Source organism: Uloborus diversus, chromosome 1, assembly GCF_026930045.1.
Source record: "Uloborus diversus isolate 005 chromosome 1, Udiv.v.3.1, whole genome shotgun sequence".
NCBI classification, from domain to species: Eukaryota; Metazoa; Arthropoda; class Arachnida; order Araneae; family Uloboridae; genus Uloborus; species Uloborus diversus.
The window spans coordinates 228,710,449-228,726,742 of NC_072731.1; the positions used below are offsets into that span (position 1 = coordinate 228,710,449).

Below are 16,294 nucleotides of genomic sequence, written 5' to 3' on the forward strand. Positions count from 1 at the left end.
ATTATTTAGGTATAACTTTTAGTGAAAATTTAAAATGGAAATGCCATACTGATAAACTTGTGAAAAAATTAAGAGGTAGAATACATTGGCTCTATCTATTGAGAAATATAGTTGGGAAAAAATTTCTTAGGTGTTTATTTTATGCTTGGATTAACTCAATAATTACGTATGGTATTTGTGCATGGAGAGGCGATTATGAAACAAATCTTACCAATTTAAATAGAACTTATGCAAAAATTTTGAAAATAATTTACGGAGCTAAACAAGAACTTAATAAAAACGATATTATTTTACAAAAGTCAGAGAAAATCTATAATATCAGAGAAATATATGCACAGAGAATATTGTATTTTTTGCATAACAACAATAACTGGTTTGAAATTAATGAAAAACAATATAATACTCGAATTTCAGGTAAACAATATAAAGTTATAAAACCAAATAAAACGATTATTAAAAAACAATTCTTTTACTTGGCACCGCGGCTGTTTAATGAACTAACGGAAATGAGAAGAACTTTAAAAAATATAAAAAAGGGGTCAATGAATATATACAAAATAATGACATTGTATCAACAATTAACTTTTAGCTGATAAAATATACTGACTTGCCAACCGGGAAGGGATTTTGTATTGTAATTTTTATACTATTGAATCTTTCAATGCGAGTTATTGTGTTTTTTTTTTCTCTGGAGTCAAACAGTCCAATAATTGTTCTGTGTAAAATTTTTACTACTTGTGTAAAATTAATTTGTAAATATTTCTGTTAATACATATGTGTTTGTACTCCATACTAAATCAATTAAAAAACACTGCGGACAGTGCCTTTGGCGCTCTTTAGTGTTAAATTTAATACTAACTCGTGTTGAACTATAGTCAAGATTTTCTTAATGTTTTGTTATGAAGTTTGTAATTTATGTTTTATAATTTGTAATTTTTTTTAACTTTACTTTTTTAATCTTGCTTACTGTTATGTATGTGTATTTTGTTTGTTAATAAATTTTATCTTTTTTTTTTGTTAATAATAAAAAATAGCAGAAGCGGATCCACGAAGGGGAACTGGAGGAATGTTCCCCTCCCCCAACATATCATGTGTACCTAAAAGGTTTTAGAACAGAGAGTAAGAAGATATTGTTTTATAGGACTTGAACTTAAAAATAGGCTGCAGGAGAAACGATCAGACAATATCAGAGGCGGATCCGTTGGGGAACTGGGGGAATGTTCCCCTCCCCCCGAAATCTCATGTGTACCTAAACATTTTCGCAACAGAGTACAGCAAATTCTTCTGTTTTATAGAACTTGAACTTGAAGAAAAGTGCAAGGAAAAGAGAAGAGAGAATTGCAAAAGCGGATCCAAGGAGGGGAACTGGGGAATGTTCTCCTGTCCCCTCAAAAAAAAAAAAAAAAATCCCAAGTAATCCTAAACTGGAATAACTGAGCTGGTGGTGTATTTTAAGTATCTCTGCCTTAGCCCTGGCTTTAGGGCGGTAACTTACTACAAACTGAGCTGGCGGTGTATTTTAAGTATCTCTGCCTTAACCCTGGCTTTAGGGCGGTAACTTACTACAAACTGAGCTGGCGGTGTATTTTAAGTATCTCTGCCTTAACACCCTGGCTTTAGGGCGGTAACTTACTACAAAATACCTTAGCTTTGCCATCAGTCTTTGAGTTGAACCGTACCATTGCTGCGGTCGCTCATCTGGTTTGCTAATTTCTGCATTAGCTACCAGTTTGTTTGGCTCTCTTGGCTCCCTTAAGAGATTTTTCGCCTCCAGCTCATGTGATTCCTATTCCGGGCTGATGAGTGCTAAAAAGCACGAAACTGCAGTCCTCGTATGGAATAACTGAGCTGGCTAAGTAATCCTAAAACTGTTCAGAAAACTAAGTAGTATTTTCCTGCGTATAATCCGCGGATTATCTGCTCAAAAAGACAAAGCTTATGAGGCGCGGATTATTTTCCCCCTTAACCACCAACGCATTGAACCTCAATATTTTTATAGTAGGATTCACCGATCGGGACGGTATGCCTACTGAATGTTTTTTTATTTTACGAAACATGCATGTTCGTCTTCGCTGCCTGCCTGTATGTTGGTTATTTTACGTTGCTTGAATGTTCCTCTTTGCGATTCAGGTCATGTAAAATAAGCAACTTTACAGTGAAATAGGTAACCATTTGCACAAGATTAGACCGTTTGCTCCTTTGTCTTGATTCATTGTTTTTCAAGTAATTAGCGTACTATAATCAAGATTTCAAGAAGAAATCATTATATTTTAGATTATATTTCAGATTAATTTTGATCATGCCTTCAAAGTAATTACTTTTTCACGTTTTTAGTTTAGTTGTTCAAATGGTATGTTGAATTCAAACTTTATCTTTTTACATCGTATTTTCCGCGGATTATACGGCGCCGCGGATTATACGAAGCTTTTTTTTTTTCTTCAGGCCGATTTTAGGACCTGCGAATTATAGGCTGGCCGCGGATAATACACAGGAAAATACGGTATAAGATTTTTTTTCCTGTTTTTTAGAGCTTGACGAAAGGCTGAAGGAAAAGCGATTAGACAATAGCGGAAGCGGATCCACGGAGGTTAACTGGAGAAATGTTCCCCTCCCCCCAAAATCTCATGTGTACCTAAAAACTTTTAGAAGAGAGCGCAGGAAAATTCTGTTTTATAGAATTTGAACTTGAAGAATGGCGCAAGAAAATGCAAAGAGAGAATTGCAAAAGCGGATCCGAGGAGGAGAACTGGAGTATGTTCTCCTACCCCCTCGAAAAAAAAAAGTGATCCTAAAACTGTTCAGAAAACAACGTGCAGGAATTTTTTTACTGATTTTTAGAACTTGACGTAAGGCTCCAGAAAAGCGATTAGACAATAGCAGAAGCGGATCCACGGAGGAGAACCGGAAGAATGATCCCCTCCTCCCAAAATCTCATGTGTACCTAAAAACTTTTAGAAGAGAGCGCAGGAAAATTCTTCTGTTTTATAGAAATTGAACTTGGAGAAAGGCGCGGTGAAAAGCGAGGAGAGAATTGCAAAAGCGGAACTAAAGAAGGGAACTGAAAAATGTCCTTTTCCAAAACACAAAATCCCAAGTAAACCAAAAACTGTTCAAAACACAGTGTAAGGTAAAACCACCAGTAGTTGACGTTTTAAAGATTAAATATTTCTGTTTGTTAACATAGCTTGGAGAGAATTCATCTTAGGAAAAACTTTTAATAAGTGATAACTGTACCAACTAGTCCCCTATTATAATGCAACAAAATTAGATTAATAAAACGAATGCTCTTTTTTTTTTTTCAATAAAAAAAGACATTGGGTTGGAGTTGACATTAAACTAAAACGAGAACATCTTATTGTTGACACATTTTGTTTTCAGTAGATGATACATGCTTTGATACAGAATAACAGGAATCGCTAATAAATGAATTCGTGCCTACTTGTGTGAATACAGGAATCGCACTGCCGGATCTAGGCAGCAGCAATCCAATATCCTTGGCTTACCTTTTGTACATAGTCGATACCTTTTGCCCCCCTCCCAGTTGACGGATAACAACTTCGAGGAGAATGCAAATTTACACTATTTCTGTTGTTTTTTCGTTGAACCTCGATATAAATTTCAACGAAGGTGGGTAAAGGGTGGCAGGTTTTGCCCCGGTTCTGAAAAATCGACGATCCGACCATTTAGGAATGTAAAGACAGTTATAGAAAAATATAAAAAATAAATGCTTTTGTCATAGGTTATAAGACTATGAGAAGTTAACATAACAATTCGAGTTCGGGGACTGAGTAAATATTTTTCATCGTACTAAAAGGCTCATCGATATGGCACATACAGCTTCCCGGTAGTAGTTCGATTTATCCACTTTAGGGCCATTTCAGTCTCCCAAGCTTTCGTACTTGCTTTTTAGATCTGTTTTTTCAGTAATCTTCAAAATAAGACTTTTTGAACACAAACCTGCTTAAACTGTTTTTTGTATTCATTTGGTGTAGAGTTGATCAAAAAATTTAAAGCTTCTACAACTCAGTGGCGCAACCAGAGCGGATGGGGGACCACACCAGAATGCTAATTAGAATGTTTCTTAAAAATATTTCTTACAATTAAATAGAATAATAGAACGAACCTGGGAAAAACGAAGTTATTATAATAAGTTGAAAAAAAGAATGTCGCGAAAAAATCTAAATTTTTTTGAAAAGAACCTTGAAATAAAATTTTTCAATCGTGGCGGTTTATTGATCTGTTAATTACATCCCTTCCATTTTTTTTTTCTTTTTACTAGTTGGTCTAAAAATAAGAAAGTCTTCGTAATTGGGAAGCCCCCTTTTCCCCGCCGAAACCTTTAGAGAGTGTCTCAAATCTCGTTTTCAGGGCTTGAATTTCGAAAAAATTCCAGGGAAGAACTACCTAACACCTCGCTTTCTAAAAAATCGAGAATAGTTTAATATTGTATTTTTGGAGCATCAAATTTGAAAATTGCCGAAACCCTAACGTTATCAAATATGGTACACAGTCACGTTTTTAAGACGTCAATTACGAAAAATTTCCGGACAAGGGCCTAAATGTTCTCGTAGGAAATCTAAAAATGAAAAAATTAAAGTTTCGAAACACTTTAAGAGGGAGAGCATTTAAATCCTTCGTCACTGAATATCGCTTAAAAACTTCGTTTCCTAGGACTTCAATTTCGAAACATTTTTGGTAAGAGCCCCAGAACCCCACTCCTCGTAACATCATCAAAGTTAGTTTGTACCTGCCTTTTAAGAAACTTCAATTTTGAAATATTGAGCGGGTTAGTGATCGATTTAGATCTATTCTACAAAAAAAAAAAAAATCGATCTGGGACAACCCTAAAAAGTCCCGTCTCTAACCTTACCGTCAACAAATATCGCCTATAATCGCCTTTTTAAAACTTCAATTTCTAAATATTTTCGCAGAAAGCCCCTCGAACCTTTTCTACCCGTAACATCATCAGAGGCCGCCTGAAACTGCATTCTTAGGGCTATAATTTCAAAAATTTTCCACGGGAGAACCCCTGGACCCCCCTTAGCAGTTTCCGAAAATTTTAGGATTAAAATATAAAGGTAAGAATGAAAATAACGGTTTTTAAAATTATTTTCTGAAAATTATACTTGCAAAATTTGTAAAGGTAGAATTTTTGATAAGAAGCGTTAAAATGCAGAGGATAGTTTGTAAAACTGATTTTTTACGGTTATTTTTTAATAAGTAATTTCATATACCCCCCTCCCCATAAAACATACCACCCCCCATAAAACATAAACTGCTAAAAACGTTCCCCTCCCAAATCCATAGTCTGGATCCGCCCCTGAGCCCAGCAAATTGATGGAGCCAGAAATTTGATCAACATTCTTAAAATATACATTTCAAGCAAAAAAAAAAGGCAAACCTTGTTTTCGCAACACCCAGATTTCACAACACTCCGGATATTATGTTACTATTACAAAGTTCCAAACTTGAGGCATATAAACTTAATGTTAAGAAATTCGGTATTTCAAAAACAGGGATTCATTGTAAAACTCTGGTTATCACAACACTTTAGGCTGTTTAAACAAGATGGGATTTTTTCTCACAGCTAAAAATTTTTCAGTAAAGTAATGAAAATATCTGGGAAAGGTAACTTGTTGGAATTTCTGGAAAATAATAAGACTTGTCTTATAATAGCCCATTCATGACACCTCATGAACGATAGAAAGGTATGCAAAGCAGATGGATTTGAAAACTTGTCTAGAAAAGTAGCAAAACAAAAGCACGACCTTAATTACCCACAGCTACCATACAACCTAAAATTATAGAATAGAATTAGAATGCATTGTTTCACGTTCCAAAGGAGGGGATTCACTGTCAAAATCTTATCAAATTGCGGTCAAAAGTGATAAGTTCTTTAATTGACTAAAAAATGAACATCCTAGAAAGTAAGATTGTTTAAATTGTTTTTTTAAAAAAAATTTTGGAAAAAAAATAGAACCTACTTCAAATTTGCTCTAAAAAGTGAAAAATAATTTTATTCTTTAAACACCATCGATAATACTTTTAAACATAATTTTTGAAATTGGCGCAAAAACGATAGATAAAATCATTCACAGGCCATAACTCAACTACACTACAACTATAAATTTAACCAGGTCCACTTTCTTCACTACCACATACATTATGCATTGATAACAGCGTATTTGAGTAACAATATAAATGTTTCGTTCCTAACTTAAGAGGAATTTCTGAAAAAAATATGAACGAAGCATGGCTACACTGGATTTTACGTTTTGTTTTTGCGCCAACTTCAAAAATTATGTTTAAAAGTATTAACAACTGGACATTGCTCTGGTTTCAACGATACTCTTTAGACAGTCCCTAGAATGGGTTGTGACAATGAGATTCGACTGTACTTACAAAAAATTTTGCGTATTAAAAAAGTTTACACAGTAACTTCAATTATTTAAAGAAAAAAAACTGTTTTGAAAATATTTAAAGATACTAAAGTGCTAACTCACAGCAGGGACAGGTGCACCCGAGGAATGCAGATGAGCAAGGATACTTGAATCTGTGTCCTCAACAATGATTACTTCATCTTCTCCATCTTCATGAGAGACTGCAATAGATTCATCAACTTGCCCATTACTTCGAACCTCATTTTCAGCAACTATACAAAATATAAAACAAAACCTATTACTCTGCACAACATAAAAAATGTTCTTTAGATGAAAATAGGTGCTTTTTTGTATTGGCTGAGAACTAGGAATCAGTAATAATTTTTTGTTTTCTGAATACAGCATGATGTGTGAAATGTGTATGATTTATTAAACCGTTTCAGTAAAATTAGTTTTAAAAAAAAATATGTTCCTAAAAGTTGACCTTTTCATGGAATTTGACAATATCAAAAATACAAACAGGCAAAATGAATCACATTTTGCTGCAAATGAAAGAAAAATTCGGAAAACAATTTCTGGCATTAATTGCTAGCCAATTGAGCTAAGAAAAAAAATTCCAATAGTATAACAGAAAGAGCAAATAGGGTCTGATTACTGTATGCACCAACCAGGCCATGGCCTAGAGCCTCCCCATTACAGGAGCACAGCCCCCAACCCGAACAAAGGCGTTTGGCCTAGGGACCTCTAATATCTTAATCGGGTCTTGAGCAGAGTGTATTATATAAAAAAGTTAGTTGAAACAAAATCACTAACAACCTTACAAAGAAATTTCGGCTGGATAGACAATAAAGAACCACCAAGTGTCACTCTGGGTGGATCTTTGTGACCAAAAATCGAAAAGTTATTTGCATGGTTATCAGTGATTTTCTTTCAGTGAACCACTCTGTACACTGGGCTTTCTCCCGTGAAGTCGCCATTTTCTTTCAGTTCAATTGGTTAGCAACTAATTAGGGCATTAAGTTATTAAAGTTTATAATGGTAAAGAATTCTTTCAGACACCCTGTATACTTATATCCAATAGTATTTTACGTCCTATATCAATGTTTAAAAAAAAACACTCCCAAGATTTAAAAATATTTTCCTCGATTCTTTTTGACCCTATTTGAAAAATGTAAGAATATACAATCAAACTTCCATAGTTCAAACGCCCATAAAAATATCAACCGAGTTACTGATCAAACGAACTACACTTGAGATTCCCCATCATATAATTTGTTGTTGCGGTTAAGACGAATTGATTTCGAAGGTCCCTTAGAGTTTGTGTAAATGAAGTTTGACTGTATTTGACATTTTAAAATTTATAATACATAAAAACAAAAATCAGAAAATAGGGGGAAATAATTTTGCTTTAATTGCACTATAATTAAACAAAAGATTTTTTTTTACTTACCAGATTGTGATGTGGATGCAGATGTTATATATTGAGAGGAATCACAAGTTACAGATGGTCGTGAAGAAGAAAAAGATGCTGGAGGAGTTGGTGGCTCTAATATGTCACGGTATTTTGAAACCATCAAAACGGAGATGAAGTAAACAACCGCAAGAGCAAGAAATTGAGCTTGCTTTGTTTCGTCCTTGAAAGAAGAAAAGTAGATAACTAAAAATATCTATAACATTCAATACATATTTACGGTTATGAAGGAAGATTAAATGTTAAAGTAAAGTAGAAAATAAACTTTTGTCATAAAATAGAAATTTTTTTATATAAATAATCCATTATCAATTTTCTTCCTTTTACCAAAACAAAAATTAATAATTGACAATCGTTTTGATATTAAGCATAATGCACTGAAACATACAATATTTAAAATGCCACACACATAAGGTGAAGAAGCAAAAGCTTTACTTTGTATTAAGAAGAAATTTAGGAAACATAATAAAAAAATAAATTGAATAAAATTAGTGATTGATTCATAAAATAAGAAGAATGAGCACAATTGTGTTAAGTACAAGCTAAAAACCCGAAACTGAAACAAAGGAAATAAAAACACATTAACTAAACCATTCAATAACTAAACCATACATTCTAAACCATCTTTAACATTGCTTGTGCAAAATAAATATACCTCCATTTTTATTATAATGGCAGAAAGGCAATGGAAAAATACCCAATAATTACATATAGATTACAGATTTAGAATATATAGATTACAGAAGACATTAGTTCATTCATAAAATAAGATAAAACATTTTATTGCACACAGTTTATAGATTAATGCAGACACATGTTTTGGGGCTTCAAGAAACCCCTTTTACAATGTAACGAAGAGTGAGCTTTAGGATAAAAATTCTGTGTTGACTTTTCAGCCCTAAGCTCACACTTCGGTGCATTAAAAAGGGGGTTAATTGAAACCCTGAAACACATGTCTGCAGTAATTTGCAAATTTTGTGTGAAAAAACGTTGTTACATCTCATTTTCCTTTTTAAGCAGAAGGGTATTTATTTAAACTTTATAAATTCATTAGTTCACAATTGATGAATATACAGAAGACTTTAACAATACTCACATGGCATCAAGTTGGAAATACAGTTGAACCTCCGTATATCACACTTCCACATATCAAAATCCCAGCAAATTTCTATGTTCATTATATAGAAAAATTGTTTCTATATATCGAAGAAATCTCTATATATCGAGAAGATTTCAGACATTCGTAGATTTTTTTTCCCTTTTAGACTGTTTGTCTCATGAAAGATGAAGGTTATGTTAGAAAACGATGTTCACTAAAGGTTGCTACGAAACTCATAAGGAATCTGGGGTTGAGGGGTGTGTAGATAGGTCGTTGTTCCGCTCTGGAGTTCTTAAATTCCCACAAGTTTATTTCAAATCATAGTTGTAATCAGTAACACTAAAATCAGTTTCAAGTTATCCCTTTTGTCTGTTGATTATCCGGGAAGTCCCTAATCTGGGCAAGTCACAACTGTGATAGGAACAGGGGACCCTTGGGTGTGATGTGATGTTTGTTGATTATCATTTCTAGTCTTTTGAGATTCAGTAAAAATCATTAAGTTAAGTAGATTGAATTTTTACTTTTCTCTCAATTACATTGTCAAAACGAAAATCCCCTAATGTTGCAGATACAGTTGAATTACCGAAGAATGAAGATGTATGAAGGAGCAAAAATATGTAATTTCTATTAATTTTTTAATTATTAACTTGCATTTAATTCAATGCTCATATAAATTAGAAATTGGGTTTCATACACGAAAATTAGTTTAATTTTAATGTTTTAGGAGATTTTTATGATAAAATAAGATTGTTTCTGTATATTGAAATTTCTATATACTGAATTTTTTTCTGGCAATTTGCTACTTTGATACATGGAGGTCCGACTGTAATTAAGAATTCAAAACAATGTTGAAAAAGGAATACATAAAATTTATATATTTAAAATATATAATGACAGAAATCTTTGTCCGTAGGAAAACTAAAATTTTATAACCTTTTCAAAAGTACATGTCTGTTTATAATAAACAACCTTCTTAAAAATTGGTTCAAATGTACGGCATGAATAAAACTAAAAATACAGAAAATGAAATTAAAATGTGAAACTCTTACAACATCTCTATAAATAACAGCTCTGAGACGATTGACATCCATGTCTTGAAGAAGTTTTTCTGGGTCCCGAATGGGGCTGCTTTGTCCACCCAGATTTTCTACAATGTTCTAACAAAGAAAAAAGTTTCAATCATTAGAAATATAAATTCAAAATAAAAACAATTAACTTGCTACCAGATTAGAGTTAAAGGACAAAAGTAAATATTTTGCTTTATAAACAATGAGTGGAAATGGACAATATCTTGAAATTATTTTTAAAAAATGATATCATTGGCACAAGTTAAATAATAGTACATTTGAGGCAGTGAAAAGTAAAGGGATGTAAGTGGACATTTTCAAGTTTTGAGTAAAACGCCTGTAAAGATAGCATCCTAGGTAGGCTTTCATTGATTTTTTTTCAAAATTATGCTGTTAAGCAGCAACTACCAGGGCTACTAGTACTATCTCTTGAATCAAGACAGAGGATAGTTTCCCTTACCATTTGTACTGGTTACCTCCAAATTTTTAATTTTGCCACTTACATCCCTTTGCTTCTCACTGCCTCATTTCAAGAATTATCTTAATGTTTTCAACATTAAATTGATAGTGATTCAGTTAAAATATTGATTGAACAACTAGCAAATTCAATACAGTAAAAATGTTGTTACAGCTCGATGCTTACACACCCACACATCTTTTTATAATCAAAATCAATGTTATCTAGAATTATTAATCTGTATCATGTAATGGTACAGATATTACATAGATGTGATGCAAAAAGCTCAATTGAATTTGTATTGTATAATCTATAGATAAACAAAAAGCTGAGCATGGTTAATAGCTGATTCATTTAAAAGTGGTATGAACAAGACAACAGCTGATTTGTGAGTTATTCAAAAAACTCATTAACAATATAGTGTGTGTGGGGGGGGGGAGGCATAATTAGCAACAATAACCATGGCTTGATGTAACATGTAACTATAAAGTAATAAACACGTGAAGGGTCAATTTTCGTTGTGCTCTAAATATCAGGATTTTTCAACAACGAATTATTTAAGTGATGAGCTCCAGGATGCCAAAAACACATCTTTCTAGGGGAGCTTCATCAAAAAATATTATTATTAGTTCTAAGAATTCTTTATAATCGACATGAAAAAGATTCTCTATAATCTGCTCCTTATAAAAAATAAATAATCAATTTTATCTAAAAATTTCATTGGTATGAGCATTTGACTGATAAGTTAAAAATATGAAGAATCAATAACGTTCCACACAACCCTTTTAAATTCTAACTGTAAAAACTTCTATTTATTTATTTATTTACTTTAATTTTTCTAGTTTCTAATGTGTCTATGGGCAATATAAAAAAATGCATACAATTTTCCTTTAAATTTTGGCTTTTCAGCCAATACAAATCCTTTGACATAAGATTTTATCTTATCTGAAGTACACAACCTTGTATACAACATTTTACATTTTTATTGCATATCAAGTAATTTTGAGTAGGTAATTGAGCTTTTTCCCCCAGGCCTTAAGTTTTATCTATTATTTTATATGATCAAATTAACTTTGTGTATTGCAAAACAATACTCACATAGGCAGTTAGTGCACCAAAAAAGTAGGGGATCAGAGGAGGGGTGGAAGGTGGGGATGAGGTTTGGTGGGCGACATCTCCACAGCCGACTTAAAAAAATATTTTTATAAAAAAGGGGAAAGTGAATTTTAGTGTCAATCTTGACGAAACAACCTTCAACAAAAAAATTTGGGACAGATGGTCAAGTAAACTCCTTCCTTTTCAGTCAAAGCTCCATTTTAATTTTTATGAAATAAAAAGATGAGAAAAATAGAAAACACACTTATTTAGTCAATTACTTTTTCTTTAAACAGGCAAATAGATCTATTTTATTATTTTTTTGAATGATCGTTAATTTTGAACTTTGTAAAGCGGAGGGGCAAAGCCTATTTACTTCGGAAAGTGAGTTGCAGTTGCCTTTCCTGTCCCCTTTCCCCCTATGAGCCACCTATGAGTATTCATAAAAGACTACCACAAGATGCCATGTTTAGCCCCAATAGCTTGAATATTTTTTGAACAAACAAGAAAAATTTATTAAATGTCACATAACAACTAAATAAGCTATAGCTTAGGTACAGCATTTTTTCATTGATGACTAAATTAAATTCTAAATATATGATTAAAGCTCTTGACATGCTGTAACATTCCATAGAATGATGAGAAGACACATATATTGAAGTTTGAGATTACTTTAGAATACACAGAATCATATTCATCATAAAAATGAGAAACCCAAAAGTTAAAAAATATATGTTTTAATTAATAATAAAAAAAGCCCCACAGGGGACAAGTTAATATTCATCTATTGAGTTAAAAGTTTGCAAGAATCATTTATTTGCGTGACAAAACAAATTGCAGGTGCATTGCAAAAATAACTACCAATTCAAAAATAAGTGCCACCTTAGGACCATGCAGGAAGGTTAAAACCAGATTTAACGGCCACATCCCAATCAGTGAGTTTACTGGAACATTAAAGCATTGAAAGTACACAAAAGCTAAAATGCCGTTAGGTCTACTTTGAGCCTCCCTGAATATATACATTTTGATACACATTAACATGCAACACAACACAACAAAAAAAAGCAGAAAATATTTCATACAAAATCCACCTTGGCTGAAGGCTGCACGCCTCCAATCAATGCCTGAATGGAAGATGGTCGAGGAATTTCTCTTGATAAATTGGAACTAGGATGTGGAGTAACAGGTGTTTGGGGGAGGCTTCTTTCTCTGCATTCCAAACAATTACGTACTGCAGATGTGCACACTACAATATAAGCACAAGAAATTAATCTTCAGTGTTCAAAATTAGAACTTTGTCTAGTAAAGTAATAAATACCTAAATTGTTGGGGCAAACCTAACCTGGCAGCATTGTGAAAAATTCTAATCACAGCATTATGACGCTGCCAGGTTAGGTTTGCTTCAACTATAATTATTTCTACAAAGTTTATTGTCAACAACATATTTATTTTAATTAAGCCTAATGCAACAAGCAAGGTCTATTGAGATAATGTATCCCGATAAAACAACCAAGAGCAAGTTATTTAACTCATACTACCAATACAGAAAATTTATATTTACAAAATTGAACAATCAAAAAAGTACTTTCTCTATCATTTAAGTAAATTTACCAAGGAAAAAATCCCTAAATATTATAATAAAATCATGAGTGCATAAAATTGTACTTCTAAAACTAGTTGTAAAACCTACTATGAAATTTGCAATGTATGAATATTAGTCATATGAGAAAGAAACACAATTAAAAGAAGTTCTGTTTTGATACGCATTTGGTTGCATTTATTTTTTAGGTGAGATTTTGCTTCATTTTGGGGGACAAGAGGAATATTCCCCACAGTTTGACATTGCTACACACTGAGAAAAAGTCACGAATTTATAATTTGAATTCAAAAATTCCATAAAACTTATTCAAATATAAATACCTAATCTCAGACACTGGCGCAAAATCCCTCCACTAGACATATTCTTTTCTGCTTCCAATTCACTGAAACTCAATGATGAAGCAAAAACAAGCACATCTGTCATATTAACAAGTCGTTGAAGAAATGCAACAGCAACTTCGATTGACATACCTTGAGTAGGTTCAATGACATCAAGCTCATGCTGAAAATTAAATATGGGCATTGAAAAAAATTTCAGTTAATAATTTTTGCTATATATTAACATTAAAAATTATTGGGATTATTTAATTTTAAATAATGTTAAACACAGTTAAAAATAAAGAACTCAGATGAATTTCTTTTCTCTTCAAATCAACTTAATTCAAATAGTAAATATAAATTAAAAACCTATCTTTACCGAATGTATTTTCATATATGACCATCTTCTAAGGAAACATGTTTGTTTGTGGCATTAATTCACAAGTTAGTAACTCCAAATAAGATTTTTTTTCCAGGAAAAGATTTAATTTCACAACATTTGTCAGGTTATTGAAAATATTGCATGGCAATAGTAAAGTTCTTTTTTTATGTAACTCAAACCTAATAAATACTAAGAAAACTGCTAAACTACACAATTGACTTAATTTATATGTCAATTAAAACATCTTGAAAAAGGCATAAAAGCATAAACACAAAAATTTGACTTTTTTTTCTTTTCTTTTTTTCTTTTTGTTAAATAAATGCAAGAAAATACTCATATACAATTAGTTTCACAAAAATCAAATAGTAAAAATGTGCATTGCAATGGTGGTTTTAAATGCAAATATAAAAGTGAAATGTCCTGCAAAAATGATTTTAATTTCAGTACTAAACAGTATGATAAAAGGCACTGTGTTTCAATATTCAGTTTTAATAAATTAAAATAATAAATTGTAACTTACATTTGGTGATGTAGCTGATGCTAACAAAGGAAGCAAACCCCCGCAAGCAATAATAATGTTATCAGCTACTTGAGATATTAAATGAACAGTATTGATAACAAATATTGCATTCTCTCCACTATTTACAAAATCTATCACAGTCTTTGTTGTGTGGCTATAAAAGTAAAAATGATTTAAATTAGAGAACAATAAAATCGTAACAAAGATCTCTAATGTTAGCAAAAATAAACCATGTTTTAATTCATGTACATTTGAAACATAACACAGTATTACATTCCATGTTATTCATAACTGCTTTTAGTAACTGGAAGAAACTAATGTCATCAGCACTCAAAAAGGAAAAAAAATCTGATAAACAAGAGCAGGTAGTGATTGATCTCTCATGATAATTGAATGATAAAGGCAAAAAATATTTAAAGGTACATCTTCCCTTAAATTTCTCCAGCATTCCAACTCAAATAATTAACATTAAAAAAAACACATTTAAGTTCTTAAAGTATTTCCTTATTTCATTTAACGGGGTTCGTGATTATATCCGCCACATAATCAAAATGTCCTGAATGAAAATTTTTTAGAACTTACCTTCGCCACACCTGAATGTCTGTTTCCAGAGAAAATAACAAGTCAGATAATAACCGTTGGTGAATGGGAGACCATCTAAATTCAGGAATACGAAAAGGCGGTCTGGTTGGGCCGGCATTGAACATCTGTCTTCCGTTTGTGCTTGGGGGTCTTTGACTACTGAAAGACATAGATTTTGGCCTTTGTAATTGACTTGGTATCTGTTTACGTGGAACTGTTACACTTCTTGGCCGTCTTGTAGGTGCTACATCAGTCTCTGAAATCAAAGTATTTTGAGATACTGAAACGACTGCATTTGATTCAATACTCTTAATCTCCTTAGCTTGTACAGATTCTTCAGATGTTTCTTCAGTATTACTTTTGTTTTCTGGTGCAGACAAATTATCACTTTCTAACTTGTCTACTGATTCTGCCATTAACCGCCTTTCTTTTTCCAACTGTCCTTCTATTGTGCTAATTTCAGGTTTCTCAATTTCATCTTCATCTTCTCGTTTATTGTATATATTTTTTTCAACAGTCACACTTGCAGTTTCGTCCTCATTTGTTTGATCATTAGTTGCAGAAAGGGACTCATGAGAGGAAGAAACTAATTTTGAAGGAGAAACAGGCATTGTAAGTTTAAACAGGAGAAACATCCGCAAAATCACTTTTCTCTTCAACATCAGTTTCAGATAAGGAACTAATTTTTTCAGAAGTTTCAACATCTGATAAAACTACAGCCACACTTGATTCTTGTACTGATACTGAATCATCTGTTATTTTACCGAGGTTAGAATCATCAGCTGGTGCTGATTCACTTTCAGCAGCAACAAGTAATTTTTCCTCAATTTTTGCATGACTTATTGGTTGTTCTGCTACAGTTATAACACTATTTTCAGATGAAGATATGCTGCTCTCCGAACATAACACACTTTCATTATCAGTAAGTGGAATTTGAATATCTGAGTCATTAACTTGTAAAGGAATGTCAGTTTCAGTCACACTTGAATGTGATGGAGATACAGCACTACTTACAGAAACACTTTCTATTGATATATCTGAATTTGGTATTTCAATAGCATCAGCCTCAACACTTTGACTTAATGTTTCATCATTACAAGTCTGTTGTATCTCCTCAAATTCTACGTTAGACTCCTCTGAAACAGTATTCTCACTTTCAACAACCTGAGTATTATTTTCTGTGCTGCTTTTATCATCAGATAGAGCTTGAGGCTCACTATGAGTCAACTCCTTGTCTACATCACTAGATGTTTTCTCAATAATATCACACGTTTCAGTTTTTGTTGACTCATGAGCCGTAAGTTCAATTTTTGACGAAACTGAA

At 32.5% G+C, this 16,294-nt stretch overlaps 1 protein-coding gene across 1 annotated transcript in view; it reads right to left on the reverse strand.

Annotated features, from left to right (window-relative positions):
* Nucleotides 1-16,294, reverse strand: part of LOC129219103 (neurobeachin-like) — a 197,053-nt gene that overhangs the window by 11,552 nt on the left and 169,207 nt on the right. The window contains exons 36-40 of the mRNA XM_054853426.1: nt 15,985-16,289; nt 14,971-15,623; nt 14,389-14,542; nt 13,640-13,670; nt 6,504-6,652 (exon numbers count right to left, since the gene is read on the reverse strand). Of these exons, the coding sequence (XP_054709401.1) occupies nt 6,504-6,652; nt 13,640-13,670; nt 14,389-14,542; nt 14,971-15,623; nt 15,985-16,289 (1,292 nt within the window). The remainder of the gene's footprint in view (nt 1-6,503; nt 6,653-13,639; nt 13,671-14,388; nt 14,543-14,970; nt 15,624-15,984; nt 16,290-16,294) is intronic.